This window comes from Branchiostoma belcheri, unplaced genomic scaffold (genome assembly GCF_001625305.1).
Source record: "Branchiostoma belcheri isolate BF01 breed outbred unplaced genomic scaffold, Haploidv18h27 scaffold310, whole genome shotgun sequence".
In the NCBI taxonomy this organism is placed as follows: domain Eukaryota; kingdom Metazoa; phylum Chordata; class Leptocardii; order Amphioxiformes; family Branchiostomatidae; genus Branchiostoma; species Branchiostoma belcheri.
Genome location: NW_017803922.1, coordinates 131346 through 146691, shown reverse-complemented (window position 1 = coordinate 146691; position 15346 = coordinate 131346). Strand labels below are relative to the sequence as shown.

General features: G+C 45.0%; 2 protein-coding genes across 2 annotated transcripts in view; both read left to right on the top strand.

Annotated features, from left to right (window-relative positions):
* LOC109474705 (U-box domain-containing protein 34-like) overlaps positions 1-3788 on the top strand; it is a 13388-nt gene extending 9600 nt beyond the window's left edge. The window contains 5 exon segments of the mRNA XM_019775048.1: positions 71-985; positions 1191-1319; positions 2111-2264; positions 2852-3055; positions 3549-3788. Coding sequence (XP_019630607.1) covers positions 71-985; positions 1191-1319; positions 2111-2264; positions 2852-3055; positions 3549-3770 — 1624 coding nt within the window. The 3' untranslated portion in view covers positions 3771-3788.
* A 5972-nt stretch (positions 3789-9760) lies between these two features.
* On the top strand, positions 9761-11911 carry LOC109474704. The gene is made up of 2 exons (XM_019775047.1): positions 9761-10558; positions 11536-11911. Exons 1-2 carry the CDS (start codon positions 9936-9938, stop codon positions 11909-11911), a joined length of 999 nt encoding a protein of 332 aa, XP_019630606.1. The 5' UTR covers positions 9761-9935.
* The last annotated feature ends 3435 nt before the right edge of the window (positions 11912-15346 follow it).

The following is a 15346-nucleotide window of genomic DNA, read 5'->3' as shown; positions in this document are numbered from 1 at the left end:
ACGCAAAGCGTACGCAGAAGCCCAATCTGCGCTGTCATATTTGACGAGTCTGTGGATCCCATCCTTCAAGAACTGAGAAATTCTTGGAAACGGCCACGGAAGAAGCAGCAGATGTCTTCTCTGACTTCTTGCGAGGGGAAGAAGTGAGGAAACATCTTTCTACGGTTCCCATCAAAGCTACCACGGAAGACAACGCTATAGCAGAGCTATCTTTGGCGATAGAAATCTATATGATGAAGAAGTGTCAACCATTCAAGGACAAGGTAAGAGCTGCCAATACACAGTTCCGGGCTAAACTCGAATCGATGGTCGCGAGGGTGAACCATGAGCACAACGAAAAGATCAGGCCTGTAACAGGACGGAGACACCAATTGAATGTAGAGGATGTTGTAGGCAATCGACAGACCAACGCCTGGTTTGAATGGCTCAACCAGACAGTACGCAGACTGAACGGACCATACCTCAGCATCATGTCGGCCTTTAAGGGTGATTGTGAGCACACAGAGCGATCGCGGCTGTCTGAAATGGCTATTGCCGCCATGGCAACAGAAGGAGAAGTATTCGCGATAGCTAGGAATAATCTCCTCAAGTCATTTCAGCTACTCGGCGCTTTTGAATCGGATTTGCAGGGGGTGAAAGATGTGGAAGAGCGCCTCGTTGAAGAGCGTTTCTCGGAGACTAGGAACCAGATAGATCTGGTCAGTAAGTACGAGCCGCAGGCATCCGACATCACCCTACAGCTGGGCCGACTGGCAATGGTGGACCTGTCAGAGATGAGGGAGTATGAGTTTGACTTGGACAACATCATCGGCTGGCAGGACCCGCAGAACAAGATCGGTGGAGGGTCGTATGGGGAGGTGTACCGGGTAGACGTCCAGCGGGACAGTGCACGTGTCCGGGCAGCGCTTAAGATTGGGGTCCTGCCGTACGCTCTGACCACGAAGGACAACGCATGGAACTTTCTCGCAGAAGAAGACAACCTAAGGTAGAATAGAATTTTGTAGCAATACCAGTCCTTATAACTGAATTCCAAGTAATGGTCCATAATCATTGTTACGATATGAGTTGACACCTACTTGTGTTCGCAAGACTAAACGGGTGCCAAACGACGTGAGACTTCAGGATATATATGATCGTTTTACCGATGTTTTTCTTTCTCATGGAGGTACTGTTCATGTTTCTTCACCCAGGAAGCTGAGGGGTGAACACATCGTGGAGTACTACGGCACAGCCTGCAGGAGGGAGGGGGGCGGTCTGAGACTGGGGCTGGTCATGGAACTGTGCGAAGGGACACTGGAGGACAGAGTCGTGGGACAAAGGTAAAATTTCAATTTATGGCATTTTGCTTTTTCTTATTCCAACAATTCAGAACACGTGGTGACGGCATCTACGCAGAGTAGTTCTAGACTACGAGCAGAGGTTGGTCAGCATTCACTGGGGAAGATCGTTACCTTTCCATATATGCCCCATTTTTTTCTGTCGCTACCCCCACCAACCTCTGCAAGGACAAATACAGGACAGTACCTTTCACTTGAGTTAAGTGAGGAATGTTGTGTTAAGTGCCTTTCCCAAAGGCACAAGAACGGTGGCATGTCAGGACTCGAACCTAGGACCTCTTGGTTCTGATTAGAGGCACTCTACGTCACACGACCCCACCATCCCGCCCTTGATGACGGTGACATTAGACTTGTAGCGTTTGTCCAATATTGCATTGTATCTTTAGGGACGAGAACGCTGTAAAAGGATGAGAGTTACTTACTACATGTAGCTATATATAGTGGACATGTACAAGTGGCTTTGGTGATGCCCAAAAGGATCAGAACAGTAGCAAGACTTATTCATTATGTAGAATCCAGTGATAACTTGCTTGCTAATGTCTTTTGTTCATAAACCTAAGAACAGGTCTGTCACGTATACGTGCGTTACTACTGATTAATTAGAAAAAGTTAGATTAGTAGAGCGTAGACCTTCATTTAGTATATAATGTGATACCAACCCTCTTGTCTGTCAACGTCTGTTTGCAGTTAGCCTTCTTTTCGGGCAATAACTTGCAATAAAGCTATCTATTGCTTTACTAAAGAACGATTTGTTGAAATCTGTTTCAATGTAGGGAACACAACCCAACCTGGTGGGAACACGACCGTATAAGGAAGCGAGAGGCTTTCCGGTACATCCAGGACAAGTCTGTCCAGCTGTGTGAGGGCCTGAGGACCATCCATGATGCAGGGTACATCCACAGGGACCTCAAGCTCATCAATGTGCTGGTCAGTTTTCTTAACAAACATATAATTTTGTTACGTTAGGCATTCAGGTAAACAATACTCATAGGACATTCAAACTCTACTAACTTCCGCAAAATTATCTCCGTAATTTTTTCAGCAGTAGAGTTTCAATTTCCTACCAGTATGTAATTCTGTTGTCACGCCACGTTTGTGTGATTGTTTAAGTTCACAATGCGGCTATACTACTTTCAAATAATGCTGCAGCCTCTACATAACCACAATGGAAGCTATCAACACTCACGGCCATGTAGGTGTGCTTAGCTAATTTCCACACTGCCAAGTTATCAGTAGTAACGTTACATGTACTTAGTCAATCTTCACAGGTTATCAACAGTCACGTTACATGTACTTAGTCAATCTTCACAGGTTATCAACAGTAACGTTACATGTACTTAGTCAATCTTCACAGTTTATCAACAGTAACGTTACATGTACTTAGTCAATCTTCACAGCTTATCAACAGTAACGTTACATGTACTTAGTCAATCTTCACAGTTTATCAACAGTAATGTTACATGTCTCCACCGGATTCCAGTAGTAAGGTTGTATGTACTGTACCCATCTCGTAGGTTACTGCAGGTGACGTTGTGAAGCTGGCTGACGTCGGCGTGACTAAGAGAGAAGTGGACGTGACCGGCACAGTGACCGGCACAGCCATCTACGCAGCACCAGAGGTGAAGAATCGGCAGCTTTACGACAAGAGTGCAGACATCTACAGCCTCGGACTCCTTCTGTGGGAGATGTGGTATGGACGAACCGTCTGGAACGCAATGGTATTACCATTACCTTGTCCTTGGAAACGCTGAGTTATCGATGCACTTAATGAAAACTTATTATCATATAGCCAGGCGACGTCGACCAATGAGAAGCCTCCATTTTCCATCGGTTATCAGGCCGTAATATCATTAGTGGTGAATAATGAAAAAAAGGGGTCGGTTATTAGACCACTTTTTGGACCGTACCATTATCTTAAAAGACTTAAACATATCTATTAAACAATGTACAGTAGTTTATTTTGAATAATGTTTTTGAAATACAACAAAATTAAAAATTACAATGCCATAAAACTTGCCGGGTTGATGAAAAAGAAAGCCGGTATGTAATGATGTGCACTTGTAGGAATTTAGTCCGTAACAGCACAGATTTGCTTTTAAACTTTTCCATCCTAATGCCTCCGATCGGCCAACTCAGCAACCTAATTGGACTATTTGGCTTAGTATAAATAGAAAGCTAAAATGAGTATTTTCTAAAATACCTTTACTTCAGGAGGATCCGAGTTTAAAGAGTCTGACAGAAGGAGAGTCCATGATGATGCCTCAGTCACCAGCATCAGTCCGACCCATACCGGAGTGGGCAACTCTGGTTCGAGAGTGTCAGCACAAGAACGCCAACAAGCGGCCTTCTGCACTGGAGTGTCTCCAGAGGATCCGAGACATGACGACAGAGGTCGGTCCACAACGCTCTATCTCTTTTCAAACCACTGTCTGAATGTTTGTGAGGAAAATAAATGTGTGGGGTCGTGTGGAGTAACGGTAGAGTGTCCGAATCGGAACCAAGAGGTCCCAAGTTCGAACCCTGCCACGCCACCGATCTTGTGCCCTTGGGAAATGCACTTTATACGACTTTCGCTCAGGTGAAAATGAGTACTGTATCGTCCTCTGTACATGTGTTGGTGGCGGTATAAAAACAAGTTGGAGTGTGCCGTCACCACGTCTTGTGATAACATGCTTGAAATAAAAAAAAAACGCCATAACTTAATGTATCTAGTAGTCTGGAGTCTAAATACTGATATTATAATGAATAGTATAAATAATAGATAATAATAAAGGTCATCTACGAACTCCTCTCTAAAACCATCTCTGACTGGAATATAATGTTTCTTTGGAACGTATATAGTGACATCGCAGTTAAAAGTGGCTTTACGTGTACAAAAGTCAATTCCTTTTAACTATAAATACATAGGCTGGTGCTTGGTTTACATGTACATAGAAGCGTCAATGGTTTTAGTTTATCATGGTTTTAGTTTATTATTTAAGGGTTAATGTCCCGCCCCGAGGTGAATATGGTGTGATAAAGCCTTGTCAGTTTCTATAACCACTGAATAAAGCCACCAAGTGAGCGCAGCGAACGAGGTGGCTTTATGAGGTGGTTATAGCAACTGACAAGGCTTTATCACACCATATTCACCGAGAAAGGGCGGGCCATTAACGCTATTATCATATAGCTTACACAATAGCCTATCCAAACTGATGCAGTGAAGAGTGACACAATGTACAATTTACCCCTTGCACATGCTGAATAGAACATAGAATATTTGTTCCATCTGGAGTCACCTGAGGTCACTGGGGGGTTCACGTTCTATGGCCTTCTATCTGGGTCACAGGCAGGGAACAGGTGTTCGTATGGGAGTCACCCGAGGTCATCGGAACACAACTCAAGTTATTTTTGGATTTTTTAGAAGTAGAGCCGTGTTCTATTGGGTCACCTGAGGTCATATGCGGGTGATTATTCATTTTGTTTAATGTATGGATTGGGATGAATAAATACCCGATTTTGACTCTATTTGTGACATTACGGCGACATAAAGAATGTGGAATGGAGCCTTCTGATTGGTCAACGTCACCCGGCTATATGATAAAAGACTTTTAAGATTCTGACAGGGTGTATGTTTCAACAACTCGGGTTGTTGCATTTTATACAGTAGTGGTAGGTAACATGATAGGTAGCTGGCAAGTGTGTTACTGCAAATGCACTTAGTTTTGCAGTAGGAGGGGAAAGGTTTTGCTGTGTTTTAAGTTTACATTTGAAACGATTCACGATGTCATGATGTCTCCAAATTTCACTAAAATAAAACCACTGCNGTGGTTATAGCAACTGACAAGGCTTTATCACACCATATTCACCGAGAAAGGGCGGGCCATTAACACTATTATCATATAGCTTACACAATAGCCTATCCAAACTGATGCAGTGAAGAGTGACACAATGTACAATTTACCCCTTGCACATGCTGAATAGAACATAGAATATTTGTTTCATCTGAAGTCACCTGAGGTCACTGGGGGGTTCACGTTCTATGGCCTTCTATCTGGGTCACAGGCAGGGAATAGGTGTTCTTATGGGAGTCACCCGAGGTCATTGGAACACAACTCAAGTTATTTTTGGATTTTTTAGAACTAGAGCCGTGTTCTATTGGGTCACCTGAGGTCATATGCGGGTGATTATTCATTTTGTTTAATGTATGGATTGGGATGAATAAATACCCGATTTTGACTCTATTTGTGACATTACGGCGACATAAAGAATGTGGAATGGAGCCTTCTGATTGGTCAACGTCACCCGGCTATATGATAAATTCCATTAATGGTTTTCGTTTATCATATTCTATTAATTTTGTAATTCTTCTAAGACTATTTGCTTCACTAATTTTGATCGAGGTACCTTTACATCTGTCTCGTATTAGGAAAATGCTAGGCATGTGTTAGTGAAATACTATATGATGATCGTGAGCTACAATAGATAATGCCGTTTATGTTTATTATGTTGTAAATCGTACATTGACTTATTGGCATAACAAATGTAACTTACATGTAAGAAAGGTGGCGCTGATGGCAGCTTATATACTTGAATTTCGTAAAAAAAAGTATAACTAAAACTCATTTGCACTGTTCTTTAAAGACAGAAAGATGAATGGAGACAGTGATAGTAAAGTCACATAAATGTGGAGCTCAAGGATCTAGGAACAGTGACGAATGCCATAGATGTGTAACCTATACATTGAGTGATTCGGATACGCTTTTTTCTATATGATTACCTGGTATATGATAAGCATATAACTGTACATTTTAGGGAGAGCATCCTTGGTACTGTTCGACAACTATATGCCTTTACAACGTCACGCCAGATCAAAATGTCATAGAATTTTCAAGGATTTAGTGCAGAGTATAGACACAAATTGAATAAAAGAACACGGTGTAACAGGAAACAAGTCTTCTATTCGTCATAAAAATATATCAACAAAACACCAGTAGTCGCCCTGTTCTGGTTCTTTCTTTTCATCACACCGTCTCTTGTTATATTTTGCGACACTGTCGTGACACTTTCATCATAATACAGTAAGCAGAATTTCTTGTAACAGTTTTTTTCCAGTAACAGTCCAAAATCAAATAACTTAGGGGGGGCTAACAGGGGTGACGGCGCGTCTTTAAAATCTGTGAACCCTATCAGGGTGCTCCGTAGCATAAAAAAGACTAAGAGATTCTTTTACCAAAGTGATTATTAGAAAAGATAAAGAATACGTCATGTTCATTTCTCTAGAACAATGTAGCTCCGACGAAGACATGGGACCTCCGACCTCTAGTTCATTATGGAACTAAGGTCGTAATTCTAGTTTAATTTGTAGTTTTCTAACATATTTTGTGTGTGAAATTCCTATCCTTTGGTGCTGTCCTCATTAATGATGCAATTGACATCTACATTAACAAGTTGCACATCGAAACCGGTAGATATAACCGCCGACTCCCCTAGAACAACGAATATGTCGATCTAGGAAGATCTAGGAAGAATCGAAGATGAGAAACATTTTGTAACAGAATATAAACTATACCACAAAGAGAGAGTAGATCTTTATAATCTGATACAATCTATGTTCCCCTTCTTCATACATGTAAGCTGTACAGATAAATTTATATTTCTAATGAGCTTAGACAAACCCCTGTACCCTCTATATTGAACATATCTGTTCTTACATTTTTACCATTACTAAGAAACGAGAAGAAACCGAATTTACTTGATTGTAGCTACTTGACGATGTATGTATGTAACGTTATCTATATTCCATCCTTTTTGTGACCTGTACTTAACCCAGTGGGTATGTGTGTACAATAAAGGTCTTCATTCATTTATTTGGCATGCATCTTTCAATACTTTCAGTCCCATGCAGACACTGCTTTTGGTAAAATATTCTGGAAACCCCTAAATAGCGCTGTAAGTATTAGGTGTCAAAACCCTCATATAAGCGACGGTCACAACTCGCCGTGCGTGCTTTTTGTCCGTACGTTTTTGTCGTGGCTACGTCTGCTACGTTTTTTCTGCAAACGTAGGGTGGCCGGCCGAGGGAGTACGTCACTCGCACGGTTGCGCAAGGTGTACGTACGTGGTCTGCACGACACGCCTGGCCGTCAGCGGTTGCGTGCATCGTACGTTGCGCAAGTGGTAAGTGAGTTGTACGTGCTTACAACGCACGATCTCTGTGCGATTGCTACGTTGCCGCGTACAGGCCGTACCTACACGTGCGGCGTACGCACGGTTTCCTTACTCACTCTCACGTTGTAAGTGCGTGCACCTCCTGTTAACTTCATCATCACTAGCCGCCCTGGTGTCTTCCGCGGCCCGTTTCTTTGGGTCTTGTCTGGTAGTCTTCTTCTGAGCCTTCCTGGGCATCTTGGAGACGAGTTGGCAGTCGCCCGTCAAGTTGTCTTTATATACTGTAGAGATCAGGTGCGTTGCACGTGCGTTGCACGTGCGGAGCACCTGGTATGGTGCACGTGTGTTCTGCGTGGTCATTGAGCAGGTCAACTGGGAAGTAAGGAGTAAGCACGGATGACGCAAGCACCGTGCGTGGCACGCACGTGCTTCGTGCGCTGTCCGTACAGCAATTGCACGTGAGAATAGTGAAGTTAGACTCACGGAGTCCGTACCTTGCACGCTCATAGGCTGTACGGGGCACGCGCGTCGCACGTACTCGCACGCACGGGTGGTAAATCCGCAGACCGCACGTAGAAAAAGTATTACATGCACTTAAGAGCCGATGTCTGTAAAAACCAAGCAAATCAGAAAAAAAGTGGCCAAACTCAAAAATCAAATTCTCTTAAATTTTGTGTGGTGGTAGGGCCTTGACCCAAACTTACAAAAATGGGTAAGTTTTGGTTCGCTGGTTGATGGTTGCCATGGCAACGGCCATTTTTCAAAATGGCGGATTTTTACCTTGTGGAGGCATAAGTCTTGCCCAAAATGGACCATCTTTTACCTTCCGTATCTCACAGAAAGTAACACATATCTCATTGCTTCTAACATGTTTATGATCCATATTGTNGTGGTAAATCCGCAGACCGCACGTAGAAAAAGTATTACATGCACTTAAGAGCCGATGTCTGTAAAAACCAAGCAAATCAGAGAAAAAAGTGGCCAAACTCAAAAAATCAAATTCTCTTAAATTTTGTGTGGTGGTAGGGCCTTGACCCAAACTTACAAAAATGGGTAAGTTTTGGTTCGCTGGTTGATGGTTGCCATGGCAACGGCCATTTTTCAAAATGGCGGATTTTTACCTTGTGGAGGCATAAGTCTTGCCCAAAATGGACCATCTTTTACCTTCCGTATCTCACAGAAAGTAACACATATCTCATTGCTTCTAACATGTTTTATGATCCATATTGTAACTAAGAAAATGATATGAAGTTTTGCTCGAAATGTTTTTGTGGTGAGCTGTAGCAGACGTTTAAAAATGGCGTGTTTTTGTAAAATTTCAAAATTGAGAAAAAGCCATTTTTAGGACGTTTTTAGTGAACCATGGCCGCTTAAAAGGCAGATAGAATTAGTTGATTTTTAGCACAGCTCTGGCTATAACCTTTGTCTACAACATATCAGAAAATATCTTTGGGGTCTCCATGGGGGGGGGGGAGTACAGTGACCCCTAGACTAAACCATTATTTCCATTGTGAAAGAATCCCAACCGCTGCATTATAAGTGAAAAAAGCATCCACAGCATGGCTATACAGTAAAGAAAACGAAATCTAAAGCTTTTTTAAGTGCTAAGGAAACCTACCTCGCACTTACAAAAGTTGTTTCCTTCTGGGCTGACAACGGGTTACCATGGCAACAGTTATATGGGGAGGGGGGCGGTGTTTTGAGGCCCACGGCCACTTTCTTGTTGTATAATGTCTGAAAAGTTTAAACTAGAACCACCAAACTTGGTGACTTTTCCTCAAATAAATTTGGCAATAATTTGATATTCATACTTTCATGTTGCCATGGCAACGGGTTGCTGACAGGCATATTTTGCCAAATTCAGCAATTTCAGTATAAGAATAAAATTTCCATTTTTTTGTTCTAAAATTTTTTCTCTTATCAAACATTCATGACATTACTGTAAGTTCATATAATTTTATGATTCCAAATTTATAATATATGTTAATTAGATGACGTCATTGGTCAAAGTCTAAGATGGTGGACTATAACTCGGATATAACAAGTTTTTCCTCTTAAAACACTAAAACACAAGATTTTTTTAATCATGGGGAAGGAAAGGTACCTTTGACAAAGGAAGTAGATTCTTGCTGGATTGACAAAGAGTTGCCAAAGGTAACTCTTCTATTTTAAATGGCACTTATCATTTCTATTTATATATATAATGTTGTTGTAGCATTCACATAGACTTTTCCTCAAATAAATTTGGCAATAATTTGATATTCATAGTCAGTATTTGGGGCGCAGAACCAAATCAGTTAATTGACTGCACGGAAATGACTTCTGACCTCCGACCTGAGGTCGCATTCGGTTTCCGTTCTAGTAGCGTGCTTAGTGCAGTCACTCTAGCAAATCCTCGAAAAAATCCTTCAAAAATTCTCGTTCAAATCCGACAATTTTTCGGAAGATATGGCTCCCAAACGTTCGAAGAAGTGTCCAGGATGCCACTTGGACGTCGCCCTGCACAAATCGGGCGTTGCTGGCAAGGATTGCACGGGGATTCTGGAAGACAACGGCGCTGTGGGTCAAGGCATGCAAGGCGCCATGGCCGAGCTACAACAGCGCAAGGCAGAGCTTACCCAGCGCCTAGAGTTGAAGAAGCTTCAGCGGGAAGTGGATGCGCTAGAGAAAGAATTGGCCACAGACACCACTACAACCTCGCCACTTCCTCCGGCCAAGGACGGGAGCAAGACGGACGAAACTCAAGACGACGAACGCAAGCATGTGGATTTCGGGCATGCAGACATTACGTTAGCCCAGCTCCGCGAAGATGCCGCGCTTCAGAGCCTCGTATCCACAAAGTATGGGGATCTTGTCGGCGCGGGCAAGAAGCCAGAGAAAGGTAAGGCAATCCTATCTCCCGAGTCTTTCGTCCATAGTTTTCATTCAGCGGAAACGAAGAAGTATGACGAGCTCGAGATGGAAGAATTCCTGGCTGGCTGTATGGGTTTATTGCGCAATCCCGGCCTACCCTCCTATGAACTGATGGGGCGCATAGCACTGTTGGAATATACGTGTAACAAACTGGCTAGGCACGGCGGTCGGTTGCTAGGCTAAAAGTCGCATTACTAGGGAGGTATCGGGTTACAGAACATGTTCGAACGTGGCCGCGCGGGAGTCCCAGGCCGGCCCGGGGGCAACGGGTAAAATTTGAAAATAAACAAAAGTAATTGGAGAGTAAATACTCGTCAAAATAAAATGTAATAAGTGATTTTGTTTACCTCAAATGTTATTCTTGCACTGCCTTTGCTCCACTTTGTGTACATTTGCTTCCAAATGAGATCAATTTCGGATTTCAAAAAGGGTTCACAAGAACCAAACAACTGATTTTAAGAGGCCCCGAAAATTGAAAATAAGGTTAAATTTTTGGATTTTTAGAAATATTACAGTAAATTTAAACTTTCTGTCTTAGGATTTTTTTTATTTTTTAACTGAAACTCGACTTAAAGTCAAAAGAAGAGCTAAAAACGCAGTGTTTTAACTTTAAATACCGATAATTCATAATCGCGGCCATATTTAAAAAAATCCCTAAGACAGAAATCTGCGGAAACCGCTGCTCTTCCAAACAAGCCCTCAATGAGGTAATTTGAGCGATTTTTTGGAATTGTTAAAATACCATGTTTGCACGCATGCTGTGCCACTTGGATATGGGGACCTGAATTTTATAACAGCGTCAACAAGAATTCTGACCTTCAAGGTCACCCACGATGACGGCAGTAGCTTCGTTACATGTTACATATCCACAATAAAATCACGGCATAGATGTAAAGTTTTGAAAACGGTTCATATTTGTGGAGAGGTGGATTTTTCCTGTTCCGTGGTTCCCAAGTAAAAAAGGGCTTGAAGTAGCCGGTTGTAGCGGCTTTACTGTAAATGACCGCGGGTAACCCCAGATCGAACGCCCGCTCTATTCGAATGACGTCATATCGAACAAGATTCGCGGGTTCGGGGGATTCAATCTCCATAGTAGCGGAGTGGGACTTTTGGGTCCAAATCTGACCATCGTGAGGTATGACTGGACCGTGGTTCGGTCTTTTCATGCGGCGGCGGTCAAGCAAGCGCTCCGGAAGCCAGGCTCATGGTCGGATGACTGGGTAGCCCTGAAGGAGATTTACTTTGATGCCGATCCGCTCAAGATCAAGCCTGCCGGGTCCGCCGCGAGTCGACAGCCCAAGAAATCCAATCCTCCACGCATCTGCTATCGGTTCTCTAGGAACGAGTGTGCCGCTGATACGTGTCGTTTTGACCACCTTTGTGATTACTGCTGGAAAAAGACCTCGCAGAGGTTCAAACACTCAGCCGCTGACTGCCACAGGAAGCAAGCCGAAGAGAAACGTGCTTCATCTACCGATAACGGGGCCAACGTCAAGTCGTCTTCCGCATGACTACTTCCGGACATGCAGCATTCTGTCAGCGACAATTTGCAACATTCCGTAAGTGACAGTTTGCAACATTCTGTAAGTGACACTTTGCAACATTCGGTACGTGACCATTTGTTATCTATTATCATATAGCCGGGTGACGTTGACCAATCAGAAGGCTCCATTCCACATTCCTTATGACGCCGTAATGTCACAAATAGAGTCAAAATCGGGTATTTATTCATCCCAATCCAAACATTAAACAAACCCAATAATCACCCGCATATGACCTCAGGTGACCCAATAGAACACGGCTCTAGTTCTAAAAAATCTAAAAATAACTTGAGTTGTGTTCCAATGACCTGGGGTGACCCAGATAGAAGACATAGAACGTGAACTCTACCCAGTGACCTCAGGTGACTCCAGATGGAACTATGTTCTATTCAGCATGTGCAACGGGTAAATTGTACATTGGGTCACTTACTGCATCAGTTTGGATAGGCTATCGTGTAAGCTATATGATAATAGCGTTAATGGCCCGCCCTTTCTCGGTGAATATGGTGTGATAAAGCCTTGTCAGTTGCTATAACCACCTCATAAAGCCACCTCGTTCGCTGCGCTCACTTGGTGGCTTTATTCGGTGGTTATAGCAACTGACAAGGCTTTATCACACCATATTCACCTCGGGTCGGGTCATTAACCCTTAAGTATTTCATTGCATCACGATCTCATTGAACAGTGCCCTTCTGGCTTCCTCTCGGATTGCGACATGAACGTTGTTTATCTTAGTGATAGTGTTACGCAAGAGTGCTTATCGCACACGGACTCTTCAGACGTGTCGGAGCCGTGTAGTTTACTTACTGCAGCACGTGCTGTCCCCTCACAAGAGGATTTATTGTTGTCAAATCTCCGCACGAGCGGGTCGGCTCTGGATGAGCCAGTGTCTCCAGTTATTTCCTCACATGAGGATGTGTTGTTGTCAAATGTCCGCACAGGCGGATCGGACTTGGCTCGGCCAGCGTCCCGAGTAATTTCCTCAGGTGAGGATGTAATGTTGTCAGATCTCCGCACGAGCGGAATGGACTTCGATTATTCTGCTGTCAAGTTATTGAATGAACTCAGCGTATGTACGTTCGTCACGGATTCCCCAGCGGATCGGCCAACACCCAGCGTAGCAGACTTCGCGAGTTGGCATGCTCGGGTTCGACAGTCAGGCGTACCCAATTTTAAGTCCGAGCGCATTCCAGTACCCACCAAGCTACACGTTTCCGCATGGCGAGGTCTCCTAGATGGTTTTCATGACACTGTCTTATGTGACTTCCTGGAGTTCGGCTTTCCAGTTAATTACGAGTCATCCGCACAACCGCGAGTGCCGCGCACCAACCACCCCTCGGCTTTGCAGTACTCCAGTCATGTGGACAGGTTCATCAGCACTGAGTTGTCGCATGGAGCAACAATAGGGCCGTTGTCGCCGGCCACGTTCAGTCCCGGTTTGGTGTGCAATCCGTTGCAGACGGTGCCGAAGAAAGCCTCTCCGGATCATCGCATCGTAGTGGACTTTAGTTACCCGCCCGGGTCTTCAGTTAACGACGGGATCCCCACCGGGACCTATCTCGGTCAGCCACATCGGCTTCGCTAACCCCTCCATGGATGATTTCGTTGCGTTAGTTGTCAACGCCGGCACAGGCTGCCTCATGTTTAAACGTGACCTTCGCCGCGCATACAGACAGTTGTTCGTGGACCCTGCAGATTATCACCTGTTGGGATTCTCCTGGCGTGGTAACGCTTACGCGGACGTGGTCTGTCCCTTCGGCTTACGTTATAGCGCACAGGCGTGTCAGCGCACGACCGACGCCGTCGCGTTCATATATAATAGATGCGGATTTCGTTGTGTCAACTACTTGGACGATCTCGGCGGCGCAGACTCTCCGCACAGGGCCGAGTTAGCGTTCGATACTTTAGGTCGGCTATTACGGTACCTCGGACTAATCGAGGCGGACGACAAAGCCACGCCGCCGTCCACTCGTATTGTCTTTCTCGGTCGCACAGTGGACTCTATTCGCATGACTATCGAAGTGACACCGGAGAGACTTTCCGACACGTTGGCCGAGTTAGACCGTTGGCGTGTCAAGACCAGTGTTCGCCGAAATGAGGTCGAGTCTCTGTTGGGAAAGCTACACTTCTTGGGGTCATGCGTGCGACCTGGAAGATTGTTCGTTTCGCGGATGATATTGTTCCTGCGACGCTATTCGGATCGTCACCAGCGGCTGAGTATAGACTGTGAGTTTCGCAAAGACCTTCTATGGTGGTCTACGTTCTTACCTTGTTACAACGGTGTCTCCTTACTTCCGGTGACCGGCTGGACGGAACCCGACGCTGTTTTCAGTTCAGACGCCTGTCTGACAGGCTGCGGCGGCTTTCTCCACAGCACTGGGGAATACTTCCACGCCACTTTTCCGCCTTCCGTGCTCGCGTCAAACCCTTGCATCAACAGTTTGGAGCTACTGTCCATCTTGGTTTGCGCACGGCTGTGGGGCAAACACTGGGCCGGCAGCAGGATAGTAGTCATGTGTGACAATGAAGCATCGGTTACTGTGTTGAACTCTGGCCGGAGCCGCTCCCCGTTCCTCCAAACCTGCTTACGGAATCTGTGGCTCTGCGCGGCCGTAGGGCAGTTCGAGCTTCGCGCCATTCACATCCCTGGCCTCGAGAATCGCCTTGCTGATCACCTCAGTCGCTGGACGTCTTCCAACTACCACCAGAACGAGTTTCTGCGTTTATCAGCACACATGCACGTCTGTGAGGTAGAAGTATCGTTGCAGCACTTCGATTTACTGACTCAGTTGTAATTTTACAGGTCATCACACGCAGCTTCAGCGCTTGGACCATGAAGTCGAGGCGGCCAAGAGGTCTGCATTTGCCGCGGGTACCTACGCTAACTTACGGACTCAGTGGAAAGCGTTCCTGTTGTTTTGTGAGTATTTCCGGCTTCCAGCCATTCCCACAGACGCGAGGACTCTGACCAGATACGCTCAGTTCCTCTCACGCTCATTGAAGAGCCCCAGCACGGTCCAGATCTACATCCACGGTGCCAGACTGCTCCAACGATTCCACGGGTGCGAGCCTCCGCCATCTGACGCGTTCGAGCTACGTCTTGTCCTTTCCTCGTTCCGCCGACAATCCCCGCACATTCCGCAGCGTAAACTTCCGATTACTCCGGCTATCCTACTACGGCTGCGGGATCACCTGGATCTAAATAGACCGCTTCATGCCACCTTGTGGGCGGCATACACCGTTGCCTTCTTCACACTACTTCGGAAGTCGAATCTCGTGCCTAAGACGACGTCTGCGTTTGACCCAGGCAAACACCTGACTCGGGGTGCTATCCGTGTCGCTTCGGACGGACTTGTGGTGCGTATAACATGGTCCAAGACTCTACAGTTCAAGCAGAGGGTCCTG

Excerpts from the sequence above, each read along its gene's own strand:
- LOC109474704 (XM_019775047.1), top strand. The coding sequence starts at position 9,936 with ATGGCTCCCAAACGTTCGAAGAAGTGTCCAGGATGCCACTTGGACGTC. Across the intron at positions 10,559-11,535 it reads ACGTGTAACAAACTGGCTAG|GTATGACTGGACCGTGGTTC; the intron begins GCACGGCGGTCG and ends GACCATCGTGAG.